Source organism: Sciurus vulgaris (genome assembly GCF_902686455.1).
Source record: "Sciurus vulgaris genome assembly, chromosome: 3".
Taxonomy (NCBI): domain Eukaryota; kingdom Metazoa; phylum Chordata; class Mammalia; order Rodentia; family Sciuridae; genus Sciurus; species Sciurus vulgaris.
In genome coordinates, this window is record NC_136463.1 from 131,081,187 (window position 1) to 131,099,327 (window position 18,141).

The 18,141-nt window shown below is 39.5% G+C and overlaps 2 protein-coding genes and 1 pseudogene across 3 annotated transcripts; all 3 read right to left on the minus strand.

The window, feature by feature from the left end:
- Window positions 1-1,104: 1,104 nt before the first annotated feature.
- Window positions 1,105-2,539, minus strand: LOC306656765 (adenosine 5'-monophosphoramidase HINT1-like; annotated as a pseudogene). Its single transcript has one exon. The product of its transcript is annotated as an adenosine 5'-monophosphoramidase HINT1-like (transcript).
- Window positions 2,540-8,314: 5,775 nt separating this feature from the next.
- Window positions 8,315-10,755, minus strand: LOC306658483 (intraflagellar transport protein 70A2). Its single transcript, XM_079135517.1, has one exon. The coding sequence runs from the start codon at window positions 10,690-10,692 to the stop codon at window positions 8,695-8,697; it is 1,998 nt and encodes a 665-aa protein (XP_078991643.1). The 5' UTR covers window positions 10,693-10,755; the 3' UTR covers window positions 8,315-8,694.
- Window positions 10,756-12,290: 1,535 nt separating this feature from the next.
- On the minus strand, window positions 12,291-15,111 carry LOC306657962 (intraflagellar transport protein 70A). Its single transcript, XM_079134530.1, has one exon. It carries the CDS (start codon window positions 14,912-14,914, stop codon window positions 12,917-12,919), a length of 1,998 nt encoding a protein of 665 aa, XP_078990656.1. The 5' UTR covers window positions 14,915-15,111; the 3' UTR covers window positions 12,291-12,916.
- Between the last annotated feature and the right edge of the window lie 3,030 nt (window positions 15,112-18,141).

Sequence of the window (18,141 nt, forward strand, 5' to 3'; positions counted from 1 at the left end):
AACCCAATTACCTATGGAGAATGATCTGTACGGAGGAAGGGGAGTCTAACTAAGTGAATTTGTTTAAATTGGACAGTGAAGAAACAAACATGGTAGTCCAAAAGTCAAGGCCTAGTTGAAAAATTCAGGGGATCCTGAGTAGTTTGGTCAGAGAGAATTTTGTCAGTAGTGGGTATGGTCTGTGTGTTTTTAGAAACTGAAAAATCTGGCTCAAACAAGTTTAAATAGTAAGATAGTTTATTATTTCCATTCTATAGGAGACTCAGAAGTGGGTCAGGCTCCAGGGTAAATATTACAGTGGCTCAAAGATGTCATCAAGGACTCAAGTTCTTTCCATTGCCCTTCTTCTTTTTGATTCTTCTTTTTCCTTTTTATTGGTACATTTATAATTATACATAATAGGGATGTTGTTACATGTTTGTCCATGCACATAACAGTATAATTTGATCACTTTCATTCTTCAATACCTTCCCTTAACCTCCCTTCCTTTTTCCCCCAGTTCATTTCTTCTACTCCATTATATTTTCTTGAGATCCCCCTCCCCTGAGCTTTTCCTTTTTTCTATCTAGCTCCTGCATATGAGAGAAAACATTCAACTCTTGAGTTTTTAAGTTTGGTTTATTTCACTTTGCATAACGTTCTTCAGTTCCACCCATTGACCAGTAAATGGCATAATTTCATTCTTTATGGCTGAATAAAATTCCTTGGTGTATATATATTACGTTTTCTTTATCCATCCATCCACTGACAGACACCTAGACTGGTACCCTAATTTGACTATTGTGAATTGTGCTGCTGTAAACATGGGTATGTCTGTATTATAATAGTGTGCTGACTTTAATTCTTTAGAATAAATACCAAGGAGTCATACAGCTGGATCATATGGTGATTCCATTCCTGGTGTTTTGAAGAACCTCCAGACTGATTTCCACAGTGGTCATACTAATAGTGGGGGTTTACAATCCCACAAACTGTAACAGTGTTACTTCCACCGCCCCCCATCCTTTCCAGCATTTAGTGTTATTTTTACTCTTGATGGCTGCCATTCAAATTGAAGTGAGATAAAATCTCAGTGTAGTTTTTTTTTTAACCATGCAACATATTGAAAAATGCAAACATAATCATTACTCAGAGAAGGGAAAACTGTCCCCACTATATGCTTAGCCAGGAGGCCAATTCATCTGCCAATCTCCAAGAACATGGAGATAAACACGATACACAGACTGTTCCCCATCTGCACCTACATTCACCACCATTCGAAAACCCTTCTTCAGGCCTAGATCAGCAGCACATTTCTTGCCAAAAATCATTAAATGTCCAAGATTTTCATTGTCATCTTCTGCAGCAGAAATGTGGGCTATATGTTTCTTGAGTATCACCAGAATATGTGTTGGTGCTTGAGGTGGAATGTCATGGAAAGCAAGACCGGTCATCCTGAAAAATGATTTTGGCAGGGATTTCCTTGTGGATGATCTTTCTGAAGATGGTATAGCCACTAGGCTGGGCGACCTGAACCTTGGCAATTTCATCTGCCATCTCGGCCTTCCTCCCATATAGTGGCCAGGGGAGAAGTTGAGAAGTCTCAGTGTAGTTTTGATTTGCATTTCTCTAACTGCTAAAGATGTTGAACATTTTTGTCTTATGTTTCTTGGCCATTTGTATTTCTTCTTTTGGGAAGTGACTGTTTTGTTCATTTGCCAATTTATTGATTGTTTATTTATTTATTTTTAGTTCTTTATATATTCTGGATATTAATCCTCTGTCAAAAGAGAGACTAGCAAAGATTTTCTCCCATTCTGTAGGTTCTCTCTTCACATTTTTTGGGGGACATGCTAGGGATTGGCATTCAACCACTGAGCCACATCCCCAGTCCTATTTTGTATTTTATTTAGAGACAGGGTCTCACTGAGTTGCTTAGCACCTTGCTGTTGCTGAGGCTTGAACTCACGATCCTCCTGCCTCAGCCTCCTGAGCTGCTGGGATTATAGGTATGTGCCACTGTGCCTGGCTTTCTTCACATTTTTGGTAGTTTTCTTTGCTGTACAGATTTTTAATTTGAGTCATCCCATTTATTAATTCTTGGTATTATTTCCTGAGTTTTAGGAGTCCTATTGAGGAAGTTTATTGCCTGTGCCTACATGATGGAGCGTTGATCCCACATTTTCTTTAAAAGCTGGAGTTTCTGGACTAGAAGACATAGAGATCTAGTTTCATTCTTCTATACGCATCTACCCAGTTTTCCCAGCACTATTTGTTAAAAAGGCTATCTTTTTGATGACTTTGTCAAAGATCAGATGACTGTATTTGTGTGGGTTTGTCTTTGTGTTTTCTATTCTGTTCCACTGGTCTGTATGTCTGTTTTTATAATAGTACCACGCAGTTTTTCTTACTCTGATGTACAATTCAAAGTTCAGTATTGTGAAACCTCCAGTATTGCTTCTTTGGTTTAGAATTTCTTTGACTATTTTGGGTCTTTTATTCTTCCAAATGAATTTTAGGACTGTTTTTCTCTAGTTCTGTGAAAACAGTCATTAATATTTTGATGGGTATTGCATGGAATCTGCAGATCACTTTTAGTAATATGGCCATTGTATTACACAGGTTCTGTAAAGGAACAGAACCAACAGGAAGTATGATTATAAAAAGGGAATTTATTAGATTGGCTTATACAACCAGAAGCTGGAAAATCCACAATAGTCCTCTGCTGCTGGAGAGCTAGAGGAACCAGTAGCTGCACAGTCCAAGATGTTGATGCTTCAGAACAAGAGGGATCAAAGATGCTACCTCAGTCTGAGACTGAAGGTTCTGGAAAACTCCCTGGAAGAAGCACTGACAGAGTCTACTTTGGAAGAGTGAAAAAACCAGAGTCTGATATCCTTAGGGGATCGAAGCAGCAATCAAGAACTCATTCAAGAAGAATGGAGCTTGCATCTGCTGCAGCTTCTTTGTTCTTCCAACTTTTATTCCATCCAAGTCTCCAACCTATTGGACGGTGCTGTCCATGCTTAGGGAGGGTCTCCCCTTCAGTTCCCTGTCCCACATGCCAATTATTCCTAGATACACCCTCACTGACATACCCAGAAGCCTCTTAATCTCCAGTATCTCATATCCAATCAACTTGACAATTCAAATTAACCATTACAGCCATTTAAACAATATTAATTCTTCTTATCCATAACTATGGGAGGTCTTTTCATTTTCTAGAGTCTTCTTTGATTTCTTTCTTTAGTATTCTATCATTTTCAATGTAGAGGCCTTTCACCTCCTTGGTTACAATTAGTCCTAGGTATTTTAATTAATTAGTTAATTAATTTATCCTATTATGAATGACATTTTTTTGGTAGCAAATCTATTTGTTGTATAGGAAAGTTATTGATTTTTGTATGCTGATTTTGTATCCCGTCTTTCAATTTCTTTCATATCTTCAAAATCACTTTTGTTCTTAATCTGGTTTCATGGTCATAAAATGGTGGCAGCAGATTCAGATCAATAATGTTCAGAAGAAGAAGTGAGAGTCTAATATCCTGCCCCCTCCTCTTTAAATAGGTGAAGAACCCTTCTCCAGTAGCCTTCCAGGAGACTTCTTCTCTTGTCTTGGTAAGGACTGGCCACATGCCTACTACTAATTTAATAAAAGAGGGATTACAATGATTGACTTAGACCAGTGGTTCACAACCTTGGCTGCATTTTGAAAAAAAAAAAAAAAAAATACTGGTATCTGGATTTCACCTCCGGAAACTCTGTTTTAATTCTTCTGAGATGCATACTGGGACATAAAATTTTTAAAAGATTCCCAGGTGGTTCTTAGGCGCAGTCAAACATTTTGAGAATCATCAGTTTAGATCAAATGTCTGCAGGTGGGGCAGATTAGGGTTAGGGAATGCCTATTCATTTATAAACCACCATAACCATTGAATATTCCTATATTTTCAATACAAATTTAAAAGATGTGCATATATAAATGTGCGCAAAGAATTGCAATCAGGTTTAGAGGAATCCATATTTGTAGGGAGACCTGGTGAATGTTGTCCATATTAGGAAAGCAAATTGGTACATTTGTAGAAATAGTTATGACAATGCACATATAGTTTCTTTTGCCATTAGCAAAGCATAGTAAACCAAGTAGTGATGACAGTGAAGGAATTTGGGACAGTCCACTTAACATGTCCTTAAATTGAAAAGAATATTTTAAGAGATTGAGTCCAGGCATCTCTCCTCATGTTTTAAGTTTACCAGTTGATTCTAATGTAGCATGAGGACTGAGAATTATTAGTTCAAAGAGGGAAAAAGTTAATAGGGACTCCATCTGTTCTCTTGTTCTTGGCTTGCTTTTAATTTTTCCTCCCCAAAACCTAAGCTAAAATAAATAATCAACTTCCAGGAAGAGGGTAAATATTCAAGGGCTTGACTCAAATGGATTTTGCAAGCAAAGGTAAAGCTTTGTGGAGCCTCAAAATTCTCTGGTAATACACTGTAAATACTTGTGCAAACAGCTGGCTCTCCTCATAGCTCTTAGCACTCCAGGCTCAGAGAAACCTGTAACACCTGTTCTTACATGTTTGGTGGCTTGGAACTATAATGGAGAGAATAAAATTGATAACTTGAAGGCTCTTAAAACGTGATTTTTTAAAAGAGTTGATGAAACAAAGGGTGAGTCGATAACCCTTGTGCCTAACCCATATTGTACTGCAGCTAAATTTTTGTCTGTTGCAAACAATGTGCAGCACACACTCAAGACCCCTCCAGCACACTTTCAGAAATCACAGTGTAATTTTGGCCAGTCCAGTAACATGCTAAGTATATTTTGAAAAAAAAAAATATTAAATCATCAATTAATTAATCAGCAGCAATGGAAGAGGTGTAAATCATAGCTCTTGGAAAAGAAAAGCTTATTAGCATTGATAGAATGATTTGGGAAAAAACCCTAAGGAAGGAATATGAAAAGAAGGAGCACGAGAATCAAGCAAGAAGTCTAGGATTCTGGTTCCGACTTTGTTACTCTTTGACTCTGTGGTCTTGGGCAAGTCACATTTATCTCTCTCACTTTCAGTTTTATGAATCAAGAAATGAGCTAGTTCAAACCCTCATTGCTCAGATTGTAGATACATTCCAGATGTTTATCTTAATATCCAATTTGTAATATAAAAATTGATTTAGGTCATACTTATAAATAATGTACATTGGTTATTTTCCATTTTGCCTTTCACATGATTATTTCCAGAATAATTTTATAATTTGCCAATCATGTTATTTTAAATCTTATGTACATTGTCAGGAAAATAGCCTATATAGTTTCTGAAACTATTTTCAGCATTTGGGTCATATCACATATAGATCTTCTCTGTTCTCTCGCATGTTTGTCAAAACAGTTCAGAGGTAATGAATAAATACAAGAATAAAATATCTAGAAATAAAAATGCTATGCTAACTACAGAAAGTTTTGCCTTTTCTAGTAAACACAAAATAACAGCGTATTTTGAGGTAACATGTGGTACTGACTTCTAATAGAACCTTTTTCAGCAAACTGTTTCTGTTACAGTCTAATTTCTGGAGATCTTTTGTTTTACAACGGTAGGATGAGACCATCTCTTATTATATACTTCCTGACTTAAAAATGGAAGATATATTCCCAAAAGTATATATTCTCTTCTCCATGTATGAAGTGCATGAACCATAGGATATGGCTTTGGTAACTGGGACTAAGAGGTGGATGTTTTCACAGAAAAGACTCTGATCAGAAAAACTAACCAGCTAATAACTTACTGCTGATGCTTAAGAAGAGTTTATGGGCACCCTACTGATAATTTTATAGCACTTGCCATGAGTGCTGGTGAAAATTTTGTCACAGGGGCCCCTTTATTTTAAGCATTTTTCTCTCCTAATAAAATAATTTAATAGTAGGAATCAATGCTTTCTGACTTACCTTGCTAGGCTCTATTTGCACAGTACAATTTTAGTTACTTGTTATTTTGAACCAAGGTATCCAGTCATGGACAATGATGTGTTTAGTTCTACAAATGTGCAAAATTCACTTTTGAACAAGAACTTGGGCTCTTTATACAGGTTCACCTAACTATATTTACAATCAAGTTATTGGCAAGTCCGACCTAAACAAAGGTTTCTTTCGTGCCAGAAATGTACATTTAACGTTATTTTCTAACCATTGTTCCCTGTAATGACAATTCCTTTTCTAATATATACACATTATGAAGTTTTAGGAAGAATTACAGTGTGAGACAGATAATTTTTGGCCCAAATCCAAGGTAGCTGATTTACTTAAGCAAAAAAAGATCCTCAATTAATAGCAGATTTTAGTATAATCACCTTGCAAAGACTCGTTTCCCAAGAAAATATTAAACATTATACCTATGGCTAATAAATTAACTGCTTTTTGGCTAATACATTCTCCATGTAAAATGTTATGGATATAGAATGGCAAGAGTCCTCTAGGGTTGACTATATTGCATGGCTAATGTCACAGAACATTTCTAATAGTAAAAATATTGCACATCTTTAAACTCTTTTTACTGCTTTCCTATTGAAGTTAAAGAGTTTAAAAGAAAAAGATAGGGGTTCCTGCAAATATAAGGTTCAGTATGTTCAACAAATTACAGCGCTCCAGTGCTTTTGGTGAAATCATTAAAAATTTCAGTGCATTACCAATTTGATAGTCACTTTTTCTTGAGAAACGTTAACTCAAGTTACAAAAATGCATGGTTAAAGGGTTTCAAAAGTTACCTTGATAATCAGAGCTAGCTCACCCCTTATTGCTAAAGGTTGGTATGTATATTTTGTACCTGGTTGTTATTTCAACTGCCAGTTTTCAGAGAAGTGTCTATAATTGACAAAAGGAGAAGATAAAAAAGGGAAAGAAAGGGGGTTGGTAAGAAGATAGATTTTTCATTTCTTATCTTGTGATACATTCTGGAGCAGTAAACACTACTATCTCTTAAACCCTTAGAAGGCAGGAAAATACTCCACGAAAAAGCTTTATGAACTGGAGGTCGTCCATCTGTTCTCTGTGGCTTTGTCCTTCTGGAAAGTCTGCATGACCCATCCTTCTTTTATTAAATAAAACAAGTGTGTAAGGAACGATGATTTGATTTGGTGAGCTAGTTGCAGAAATAGCTCTGGCATCTGTTACTTCCACTCTGCTATTCATTACTTCTGTTCTGTTAATGACAGTAGACATTTGATTAACTACTAAGATTTGGACATGAAGGGTTGTGAAGTAAATCACGTAGCTAAATCTCCATTAGATCTTCACATCACCTGTTTTTCTGTTTCTAGATATCTGGCAGACTGGCAGCTGGAGGCCTTCACCTCAGGGGCAAGAGAGACTCTAATTATTCCAAGAATGCTACACATTATAATAGCCTGTCAATAAAACTCCTGAAGGATGGTTTATCATTTTGGGGAAGGATTAAAAACAAATCTCTCCTTCCTCAACCAAGATATATAAAAGAGATCAGAGAATTTTACAACTTCTAAATATGTACAACATTTATAATACATACAAAACCATAGTAGAGAACAGGGACTGCCATGTAAAAATTTGTAGCTAGAGTTGTAATCAAAAGCTCCAAATAATAGGGCAAAAATCCCAATTTCGTAGTAGTAGAAGTCACTATGCTATTGTATTCGACCCTATGATAACAAACATTTACCTTAGAGGTAACATTTACTGTAAGCCAAAATACAAGAAAATATTCATTTGAAATGCAGTTATATGTTCCGTTTCCTGACTGATGTGTTAACATATACAAATCATAAAAGAAGGCAACTTTCGACTTTGGCTGAAACAGAATTAAATGTTGTAGACAAAACTAACTGTAAAGAGCATGAGGCATTTAGTAGTACAAATGATTGTAAGCCCCGCAAGGTGTAAATGAATTTCTATAGACCTAGAGACTATAGGAGGTCTGGAACTTATGCCTCAGCCTTTTTCATTCTCAGTTCAGTGTTATTTATCCCTACAGTGAAGACATGAGAAAGCTTCCCCACTTAATATTTGTTAGCATTCACAAGGAGATACGATTAATTTAGGAAAATCAAAAGTGGAAAGAAAAATGTTGATTATCAAATTTAAGAATCATATATAAAATTATGGAAGAAAATTTAAGTCACTGACCATTATTTAGAACTTTTATTTCTAAGTCTTAGACAAAGGTTCAAATTGGACTTCGTTTAGATGCAGAGTGTTAAAGGGCTAAAAATAACTGGAGACACATTGAAGAAACAGATTGACCTGAGATAGGGAAAAACTCGTCTTTATTTGTTGAGAAATGGTCTATATGTGAGCGAGAAACCCTGACATATCAGTCACTACAGGCCTATAAAGACAAACACTCCAAGAGTTTTTAGGCTAATGCCACACCCTTCTCCATAGCCCAAATCTGAAAATCAACTGCTATTTAAGATTACTTGTTTACAGAAAGATGTCGCTGAGGAAATATTTACTTGAGGTAATCTGGTGATTGTAACTACAGGATGATGCAGAAATTATTAACCTCACACTGGACAGTCCATCTTAATTAAGTGGAAAAGTTATGCAAATATAACATTTGGTATTATGATTTCGAGTATACAAAGTTCAATATGAAACAAATAGGAAACTGCCATGGTTGAAAATAAAAAAGTGTGTGAAATATAGATATAAAAATCCATTTTGATGAAAACCATAACCAACTGTAACTACATATTCCATCCTATAATCTCATAAATCAAAGCTCTTAACTGTCTAGATTCATATGTGACTGTGTTCTTTCCAATATGCATTCTTTCTTCTTCCAGGGGTTGTTCTATAACAGCAGGTATGTTTCTGCCATAAAACTCACAGTGTTCTAGAAACTGCACACATTCTTGAATAACATTGTCACGAAGCACTATCATGTGCTTTGACATGTTTTCTAATAAGGACAGGAAACATCTTTTGGCATAGTACCAGGTATCCGTTCCCAGCTTTTTACTGTAAGGTTCCAAGCTTTTGATAACTCGAGAGATACCAAAGTCATAATTTCCTTTGGCACAATAAAGTGTTCCTATCACCAAATTCACAATGCAGAGATGGTAGATTTTCCTGTCAGGGTCATCATAGGACAGCTGCTCCTCCTCCTTTTCAATCTTCCTCATCAACTCTTCTGCTTCTTCATTTTGACTTGTCATAATATAGGAAACACAGAGGTTTGCTAATACAATAGCGCTGACATTCAGGATGTTATCATAATGCTTCTTGACTATGGGTTCATAGAAACCAATGGCTTCTTTGTATTTGTTCTCCTGCATGAAGAGAACATGAGCCACATTCAACTTCCACACATCATGGTCATTACAGAATTCCACAGATTTGCGGAAAATCTTTTCTACCATTGAATAATTTTCAAGATTCCAGTAGATCTTTGCCTGGGCCATCAACACAGGAATGTATTTCTCAAGAGTGTCATCGTATTCATTCACTGCCTTTATGACAACTTCATCCTCTCTATTGTGTCTTGCTTCCTGGACTTGTTTGGTGAGTCTTCGAAGCTGCTCAGTCAGCATTCCTGCTAGGCCATCAAGCTTAATGAAAGCTTCTTCAGGAGCTGTCTGGCAAGTGATCATGGCATCCAAGAAGTCATAGAGATAGGGTGTGAGGAACTTATAAGTCAAATGGGCATTTTCTGCCAGGACATCTGCTGCCAGGTCAAAATACTCATACTTACAGTAGAGCAGCAAGAGGTTGCCAAAAGTCTCTGGGGGGAAGGGGTTCTGTTGGAGCAAAAACTGTAGCTTCTCAAACCCTTCTGTAGGCTTGGCATCCATGTTCATGAGTGCCTGGTTGTGCAGGGTCACGGGGTCCAACTCTTCCTCTGCTCTAGGAGGCATGTCAGTGAGAGCTTCCTGGGCTGCCTCATAGTTTCTCAGCTGGTATTCTATGGCTGCCTTGAGGTTGAAGGCTTCCACCAGAGCAGTCTGGTGGAGGACTAAAGTGTTGCCAACACTTCGAATATCAATGCCCTCAGTGGTCATGCCCACACCAAGTTCTGGGTGCTGACGGATGCCACGGGCAATTATATTGGCAATATGCTTCAGAGCAGGGGCATAGTGTCTGCTACTATAATAGGCCAGTGCCAGATTGTAGGAAAGGTCAGGCTGGTAGCCCGAAGCCTGCAGGGCCGCAAAGAACTTAGAGCAGGCAGCTTCATAATGTCCTTCCCTGTACAGCAAACAACCCAAGTTGACCTGACCGTCTGGCTCATTCTCACTTCCACTCTCTTCTCCCCCTTCCCCACTGAGCAGCTGCTCCACCAGGCTCCTGGCCCCTGGCAGGTCACCCTCACTGTACTTGATAGCGGCTTGCAGGCGCAGGACGCGGCTATGATAGGCGGGGTTGTCCAGGAGAAGGAAGGCGACCCGGGTGGCCTCTGGATAAAGGCAGGCCTTGTACAGGGCTTGGGCCTGGTACAGGCGGTACTGCTCGAGTTCCGGGTGCAGCTGGCTCAGCTGCTCATAGCACTCTGCGGCCAGCGCGAACTCCTGCAGGCGGTAGTAGCAGTAGGCCAGCAACGACAGGCCTGCGCGGCTCCTGGGGCTCCGCTGCAGCTCTGCGCCCAGCAGCTGCACCGCCTCGGCGTAGCGGGAGTCGCGGATGAGCCGGTAGACGACGGCGGTGAACTCCCCGTCGGGGATCTGGGCGCTGCTCAGCCCCGCCATAACGGCCGGGATTGCGGCGTTTGCTGGTTTCTAGGCAACCAGCCCGCCGGAAGCGGAAGTCTGTGAAACCCATTTTCTTTATGTGCTCAGGGAGTTAACTTGTGGTACAGTGAACGGGCTTGAAAAGGTGAAGCTGTGTTTTTCTTACTCTTTGGCTTGTGTAAAAGTTCCTCGAATATGTAGCAAAGTCCCGTCAGTGTTTCTTTGAAATATGAAATCATATCGGTTGAGAAAATGGGAACGCTCACTCAGTACAGTTTAAAAATGGCATAAATTAGAAAATATGCTATAGTCTTCAAATCAAAATTCTCTTACAGATCTAATTTGGACATCTAAAGAGGTCACAGAGGAATTATAGGAGGCATTTTTCTGGGTACCCAAATAGCTAAGTGATTTCTCCTAGAAGGTAAAAAGCAACATTGTTTATACCTTTCAGGAAAAAACCAACCAAAAGTATATAGTTAAATCAGGAGAAATTACTTTGTCGGTTAAAAACTCTGAAACCCGGTAATTTCCTGGCTCAGTCCAATACTTTCCGTCTTTTCTGTGCCAGATATAGTGGAATTAAAATTATGAATGTAATGTACAAAGCCGCTCTCCCTACCCTTTCTGGTACAGCCATTTTTCCCACCTCACAACCACTTGTCAATCTGTAAACACCCTAGCTAGCTATTGGTTCATCAGTCAGCTTGCAAGTGTCCTTTTCTGATATTGGTCCCCTGTTAGCCCTGTGGAATTCAATTGCTTTACTGTAGCTACCCAGCCATCTTTTCTCATTCTTCTGTCTCTCCTCCTCACTTTCTCTGTCCTCCTGGCTTTCACACTCTCTCTAGCGAGTGCCCTTTCTCATTCTATTTCTTTTCCTCTCATTTTCTCTCTTACCCTGCAGGGAGACACTCTATTTGCTTAATAAACTCCCTTACATGATTCCTTGTCGGATGTGGTTTCTGTGGGATTCCTTACAATGAAGAGCAAAGAACATAGCATTGAGCAAAATAGTAAAGCTTTTGTAATTTTTAGCTAATGAAAAGCCTGAGAAGAATGAGTACAATTTACATCGAGAACCTGAATGCACAAATGTAAGGGTTGTGGGTATAAAATCCACCAAACAGACAAAATAAGAGTAGATAAGTTTTCAGAATCAATTGACTCATTTTACCTGTGGTACCAGTAGGAGAGGAATTTGATGGGGGTCATAGGAGTAGTATAAAATATTTTTCCTTTTCCAAGAAGCTACCAGGAAAGAAACTCTATTATTTTAAATGTATACTTTAGTTTTTTGGTACTAGGGATTTAACCGAGGGGCACTTTACCACTGAGTTATATCCCCATCCCTTTTAATTTTTTAAGATGGGGGTCTTGATAAGTTGTTTAGGGTCTACATAGCTGAGGCTGGCCTCAAATTTGTGATTCTCTGGTCTCAGCCTCTGGAGTTGCTGGGGTAACAGTTGTACACCAACATGCCTGGGGCTAACATTTCTTAATATGCATCACAAGCATAGGAGTTGAAAACTAATACTACCTCTGTTATGAATTGCTACTAAAAATAAGTTGTGAACAGTAAGATTACATCATGTTCATTTTTAAAGTTATGAAAAATGAAATAAATCAATTTTTGTGTGAATTGTTTATTATCTACATACCATAGCAGCGTAATTTTGTTACAGCACAAGGGTTTCCACTGAATTTTGTACATTCTAAGAAAAAACATTACTAACATGAAAAATTTTTGTGAGACAAAGCATTACATCTGTATTAGAAACCTGCTGCAATATCTTAGGTTATGCAAAACCTGTGCTGTATGCCTTAATATAGTCATGGAAGGTGCAGTACAACACAAATCCTGAAATGACTTAAGTCCCAGATGAACTATATATTTACTGAATTCTCAACTTAATAGTGTTTAGTTCCTGGATGAAGATGTGTGGTCATACAGAATTCTGTGAAAATATGAGTATCCACCCAAAATGAGTGAAAGACACAGAACACAGGCATTACAAACATTGTTAGATGTATATGCCCCAACCTTCAGCTTTTTTTTTCATAAATCCTTCTACGTTTCAAAAGTTTTTATTAAATTACATTTTGTGAAGTTTTTCAAAAGCTGTATCTCTTTTTTGAAAGTGTACAAAGTTCAACATGTAGCAAATGTAAAGAGGCCAAAACCCAGGGATAAAACAAAATGTGAGATAAAGATAGAAGCCTTTATGATAAAATACATTATCTATATATTCCATCCTATAATCTCATAAATCAAAGCTCTTAACTGTCTAGATTCATATGTGACTGTGTTCTTTCCAATATGCATTCTTTCTTCTTCCAGGGGTTGTTCTATAACAGCAGGTATGTTTCTGCCATAAAACTCACAGTGTTCTAGAAACTGCACACATTCTTGAATAACATTGTCACGAAGCACTATCATGTGCTTTGACATGTTTTCTAATAAGGACAGGAAACATCTTTTGGCATAGTACCAGGTATCCGTTCCCAGCTTTTTACTGTAAGGTTCCAAGCTTTTGATAACTCGAGAGATACCAAAGTCATAATTTCCTTTGGCACAATAAAGTGTTCCTATCACCAAATTCACAATGCAGAGATGGTAGATTTTCCTGTCAGGGTCATCATAGGACAGCTGCTCCTCCTCCTTTTCAATCTTCCTCATCAACTCTTCTGCTTCTTCATTTTGACTTGTCATAATATAGGAAACACAGAGGTTTGCTAATACAATAGCGCTGACATTCAGGATGTTACCATAATGCTTCTTGACTATGGGTTCATAGAAACCAATGGCTTCTTTGTATTTGTTCTCCTGCATGAAGAGAACATGAGCCACATTCAACTTCCACACATCATGGTCATTACAGAATTCCACAGATTTGCGGAAAATCTTTTCTACCATTGAATAATTTTCAAGATTCCAGTAGATCTTTGCCTGGGCCATCAACACAGGAATATATTTCTCAAGGGTTTCATCATATTCATTCACTGCCTTTTTGACAGTTTCTTCATCTCTTCTGTGTCTTGCTTCCTGGACTTGTTTGGTGAGTCTTCGAAGCTGCTCAGTCAGCATTCCTGCTAGGCCATCAAGCTTAATGAAAGCTTCTTCAGGAGCTGTCTGGCAAGTGATCATGGCATCCAAGAAGTCATAGAGATAGGGTGTGAGGAACTTATAAGTCAAATGGGCATTTTCTGCCAGGACATCTGCTGCCAGGTCAAAATACTCATACTTACAGTAGAGCAGCAAGAGGTTGCCAAAAGTCTCTGGGGGGAAGGGGTTCTGTTGGAGCAAAAACTGTAGCTTCTCAAACCCTTCTGTAGGCTTGGCATCCATGTTCATGAGTGCCTGGTTGTGCAGGGTCACGGGGTCCAACTCTTCCTCTGCTCTAGGAGGCATGTCAGTAAGGGTTTCTTGGGCTACCTCATAGTTTCTCAGCTGGTATTCTATGGCTGCCTTGAGGTTGAAGGCTTCCACCAGAGCAGTCTGGTGGAGGACTAAAGTGTTGCCAACACTTCGAACATCAATGCCTTCAGTGGTCATGCCCACACCAAGTTCTGGGTGCTGACGGATCCCATGCTCAATAATGTCAGCAATATGCTTCAGAGCAGGGGCATAGCGTCTGCTACTATAATAGGCCAGTGCCAGATTGTAGGAAAGGTCAGGCTGGTAGCCCGAAGCCTGCAGGGCCGCAAAGAACTTAGAGCAAGCAGCTTCATAATGTCCTTCCTTGTACAGCAAACAACCCAAGTTGACCTGACCGTCTGGCTCATTCTCACTTCCACTCTCTTCTCCCCCTTCCCCACTGAGCAGCTGCTCCACCAGGCTCCTGGCCCCTGGCAGGTCACCCTCACTGTACTTGATAGCGGCTTGCAGGCGCAGGACGCGGCTATGATAGGCGGGGTTGTCCAGGAGAAGGAAGGCGACCCGGGTGGCCTCTGGATAAAGGCAGGCCTTGTACAGAGCTTGGGCCTGGTACAGGCGGTACTGCTCGAGTTCCGGGTGCAGCTGGCTCAGCTGCTCATAGCACTCTGCGGCCAGCGCGAACTCCTGCAGGCGGTAGTAGCAGTAGGCCAGCAGCGACAGGCCTGCGCGGCTCCTGGGGCTCCGCTGCAGCTCTGCGCCCAGCAGCTGCACCGCCTCGGCGTAGCGGGAGTCGCGGATGAGCCGGTAGACGACGGCGGTGAACTCCCCGTCGGGGATCTGGGCGCTGCTCAGCCCCGCCATAACGGCCGGGATTGCGGCGTTTGCTGGTTTCTAGGCAACCAGCCCGCCGGAAGCGGAAGTGTTTCCGGAAGTCTATAGTGTACACTGTAGCAATAAAAATGAAGCACTGATCTGAGTCTCTCAATTTCTGGCTTCGTCTAGAATGACTCAGGACTCAGATGTAGCCAGAGACCGGCAAACGAGAGTAAATTCTTCAGGCCTTAGGAGCGGAAACTCCAGGCCCCTGCATGCACCGTTTCAGTTGCGCGGCCTCTTTGGGCGTTGCTGCGGTGCATGCTGGGAGCCGTAGTCTCTCTCAGGTTCAATCTTTGGGGGATATGATGTCACCTAAGTTCCCGCCTGTGTTTCTGGTGGTTGGTTTTTTAACTGGAAAAAGAGCCTAAAAAATTTGTTGTATATTAGGGTATTGTAATATTACACATCCCCTACGTGTTAAACCGAGAATTTTAAAAAATATATATTTTTAGATGTTAATCGTCCTTTATTTTATTCATTTATTTATTTGTGATGCTGAGAGTCGAACCCAGTGTCTCAGTAGTGCTAGGCAAGTGCTCCTCCACTGAGCCAAAACCCCACCCCCAAACCGAGGATTATTGTCTGTTTTGTGTCAGCTGGGTATCTGGAGAAGAGGAGGAATGTGTAGAGTCCTGTGTCCCTTGAGCGTTTGACACGCGTACATTGTGTTCCATACCAGTGGTGTAGTTTCATTTTGTTTAAGTGATAGTAACGGATGGAAAAGTTGGAATTCTTCTGTAATTAGAGTTGATTGTTTTTATGCCTTCCTGAATGTCCAATTCTTCAAAAGAGAGTACTGCTGCCTCCGGGAGTCTGGTCATTTCCAGTGGTTGACTGACTAGAGGAAGAAGTACTGTGAATGTTAGTTGGTACTTCCTAGATACAAATTTATATCCAAGCATCTTCCACCTGCTTTTTTTCCTCCTACAAAGAACAAGTATTACTGAGCATATGTACGTATATAAACCTGGCTGTATCCTTTGCCCTGGTCCTACAACTTTCCCTGTCAATAGGACACTCATGTCTTCTATGCTTTTCATTGTTTTCTGTAGTACTAAACATGAATATGGTCCAAATAAATGTATGTCTTTGCTATATAATTAAAGACTGCAGTGTATGTCCATTAATAAGGAGGGGGTATGTGTCTTCTCCTTTATAGCTAGCTATCTGACACTTGTCCCTTGGAAACTTAGACTCAGTATTTTAAAATCCTTGTGTGGACAATGACCTTGGGTAAGTTGCTGTTAAAGTAAAATGACAAAGAAACAAGAAATATCCTTTCATGTCTTTAGTATTTCTGATTTGCAGAGATGTATTTACATCATGAAAACATTCATCTTTGAATGACTTCTAAAAAATTGTCTGAAAAATAAAAGAATGATTTACTGTCCTTCAAATTTCTTGATCCCTACAGGAATCAGTTGGAGTTCTCCTTCCTCTTTCCAACAGTACCTATCTGTGAGCATAGCAGCTGAATTGGGCAGAAGGGAGGTCATTCTGTATCTCCCTCCTTATTTCATCTGATGCTGCTCCGGAGGCCTGGCTTGAAAAAACCAGGACAGTCAGTTTAGACAGATGGAGGGCAGGGTCATTTTCAAAATGAAATGAGTGCACCAATCACACTGTGAAATTGGCATGACCATCATTGCTGCTGTGATAGAATGATTTTTATTTAGTCACTGATAGGCAGTTGGGGAATAGATTAGGTTTTTGCGGGGAGTGGTAGGTGAAAGAAGATCCTTTAATTAACAATAGAGGTAATTCTAGAAACCAATAAATTGGGTGAAATATTTTGAAATATAAAGGATCATTTTGTTTGCAATAGAAACTTGAAAAGACGAAGCATATATTATAAAGCAAGTGTATCATCCCATTTCAAGCAATAGGAAAGTGATTCGTGATTTTAATAAAGCGAATTTCAGACTTGTAGAAAGGGATTAGGGATTGAGAAAATTGTGTGAGTCTCAGGGTAGATTTTGCTGCATAAAGGGAGGCATGTTTACCATGTAGAAGGGTTCAATTTAAATATAACATATAGGAGCTTAAAACATAATGTTTAATTCTGAGCATATTTATGTTCTGTCTGCCAAAACAGGAGTTGATCAAATCCCATAGTCCATTTGTTTGTATAACATATCTGGGATTTTCTTTAAAAACTAGTTGGGAGGTATATTTCCTTATTTATTCTGCAAATGTAACTGCTTCCTGTTGTTAAACATTAGTAATTCATGAGTATTTCATCCACAGCTGTGGGTAAACATCTTCCTTGATAAAGGAAGTTTTTCTGCAAAATCATTTTCCATTTGTTATTTCTTTTCCCCTTTGATTCCCAACCATTTTTTTCAGGATGGCTAGTTCGGGAGCTCAGTTACCTTGCATTCATATTCCCCCAAATCCATCTCTCACTGTGAATAGGGAAGAAAAGAATAAATTAGTGCCAAATTGATAATGTAGTTGACTAACTTCTGAAGGCACATCTGTTCGATATTTTAAGACATTTGAAAACACTGTATGCTGAATCAACACTTGGTAATATTTATGCATAGATGTTGAGACATTTCATCCCATTAGGAGCTTTTCTTTCATGCTAGTTCCACCTTATTGATATTTTAATTATTTTTCCTTCTCGATTATACTTTATTTTTGATCAAGTGGCTTGTATTTTGGGGTTTATGGTGTTATTTTCTAAATTAACCTATGAGGGAGAACACAATAGCATTGTGATTTATAAAAGGGATTAACAGAGAAGGCAAAACAGTGGTTACTGGCATTTTAAAACAACCAGTCATCCAAACAAAGAGCTACACTAAGCTCCTGTGTTTATACAGTACTTTCAGTACCAGGCCTGCTTTGCCTAACTTCCCTCATTAACCCTCACAACTCTTTTGTGAATTAGGGGATACTTATTTTTGGCCCCACTTTAAAACTTGCAGACTGCAAAGCACAAAAAAGCTAGAGGTTTACTAGTGATTGCCTACACCAGCCAGTAGTGGGCCACACTGCACCTCTTCCCTCTCCCTCCCTGGGCACCTCCTCTCCAGTCCTTTGAATTGGCTTTGGATCATTTGCTGCAGTTTGTTCTAATAGAACAGGCACAATGGTGTAAGAATTTTAAAGTTTAAGCACCGAAGCCGTGGTGTAATTGTATAGCGTCAGTGTGGCTGGCGGCCCTGCATTGACGCCATCCCCCTGTGTAATTGCCCATGCAAATT

Excerpts from the sequence above, each read along its gene's own strand:
- LOC306658483 (XM_079135517.1), bottom strand. The coding sequence starts at position 10,692 with ATGGCGGGGCTGAGCAGCGCCCAGATCCCCGACGGGGAGTTCACCGCC.
- LOC306657962 (XM_079134530.1), bottom strand. The coding sequence starts at position 14,914 with ATGGCGGGGCTGAGCAGCGCCCAGATCCCCGACGGGGAGTTCACCGCC.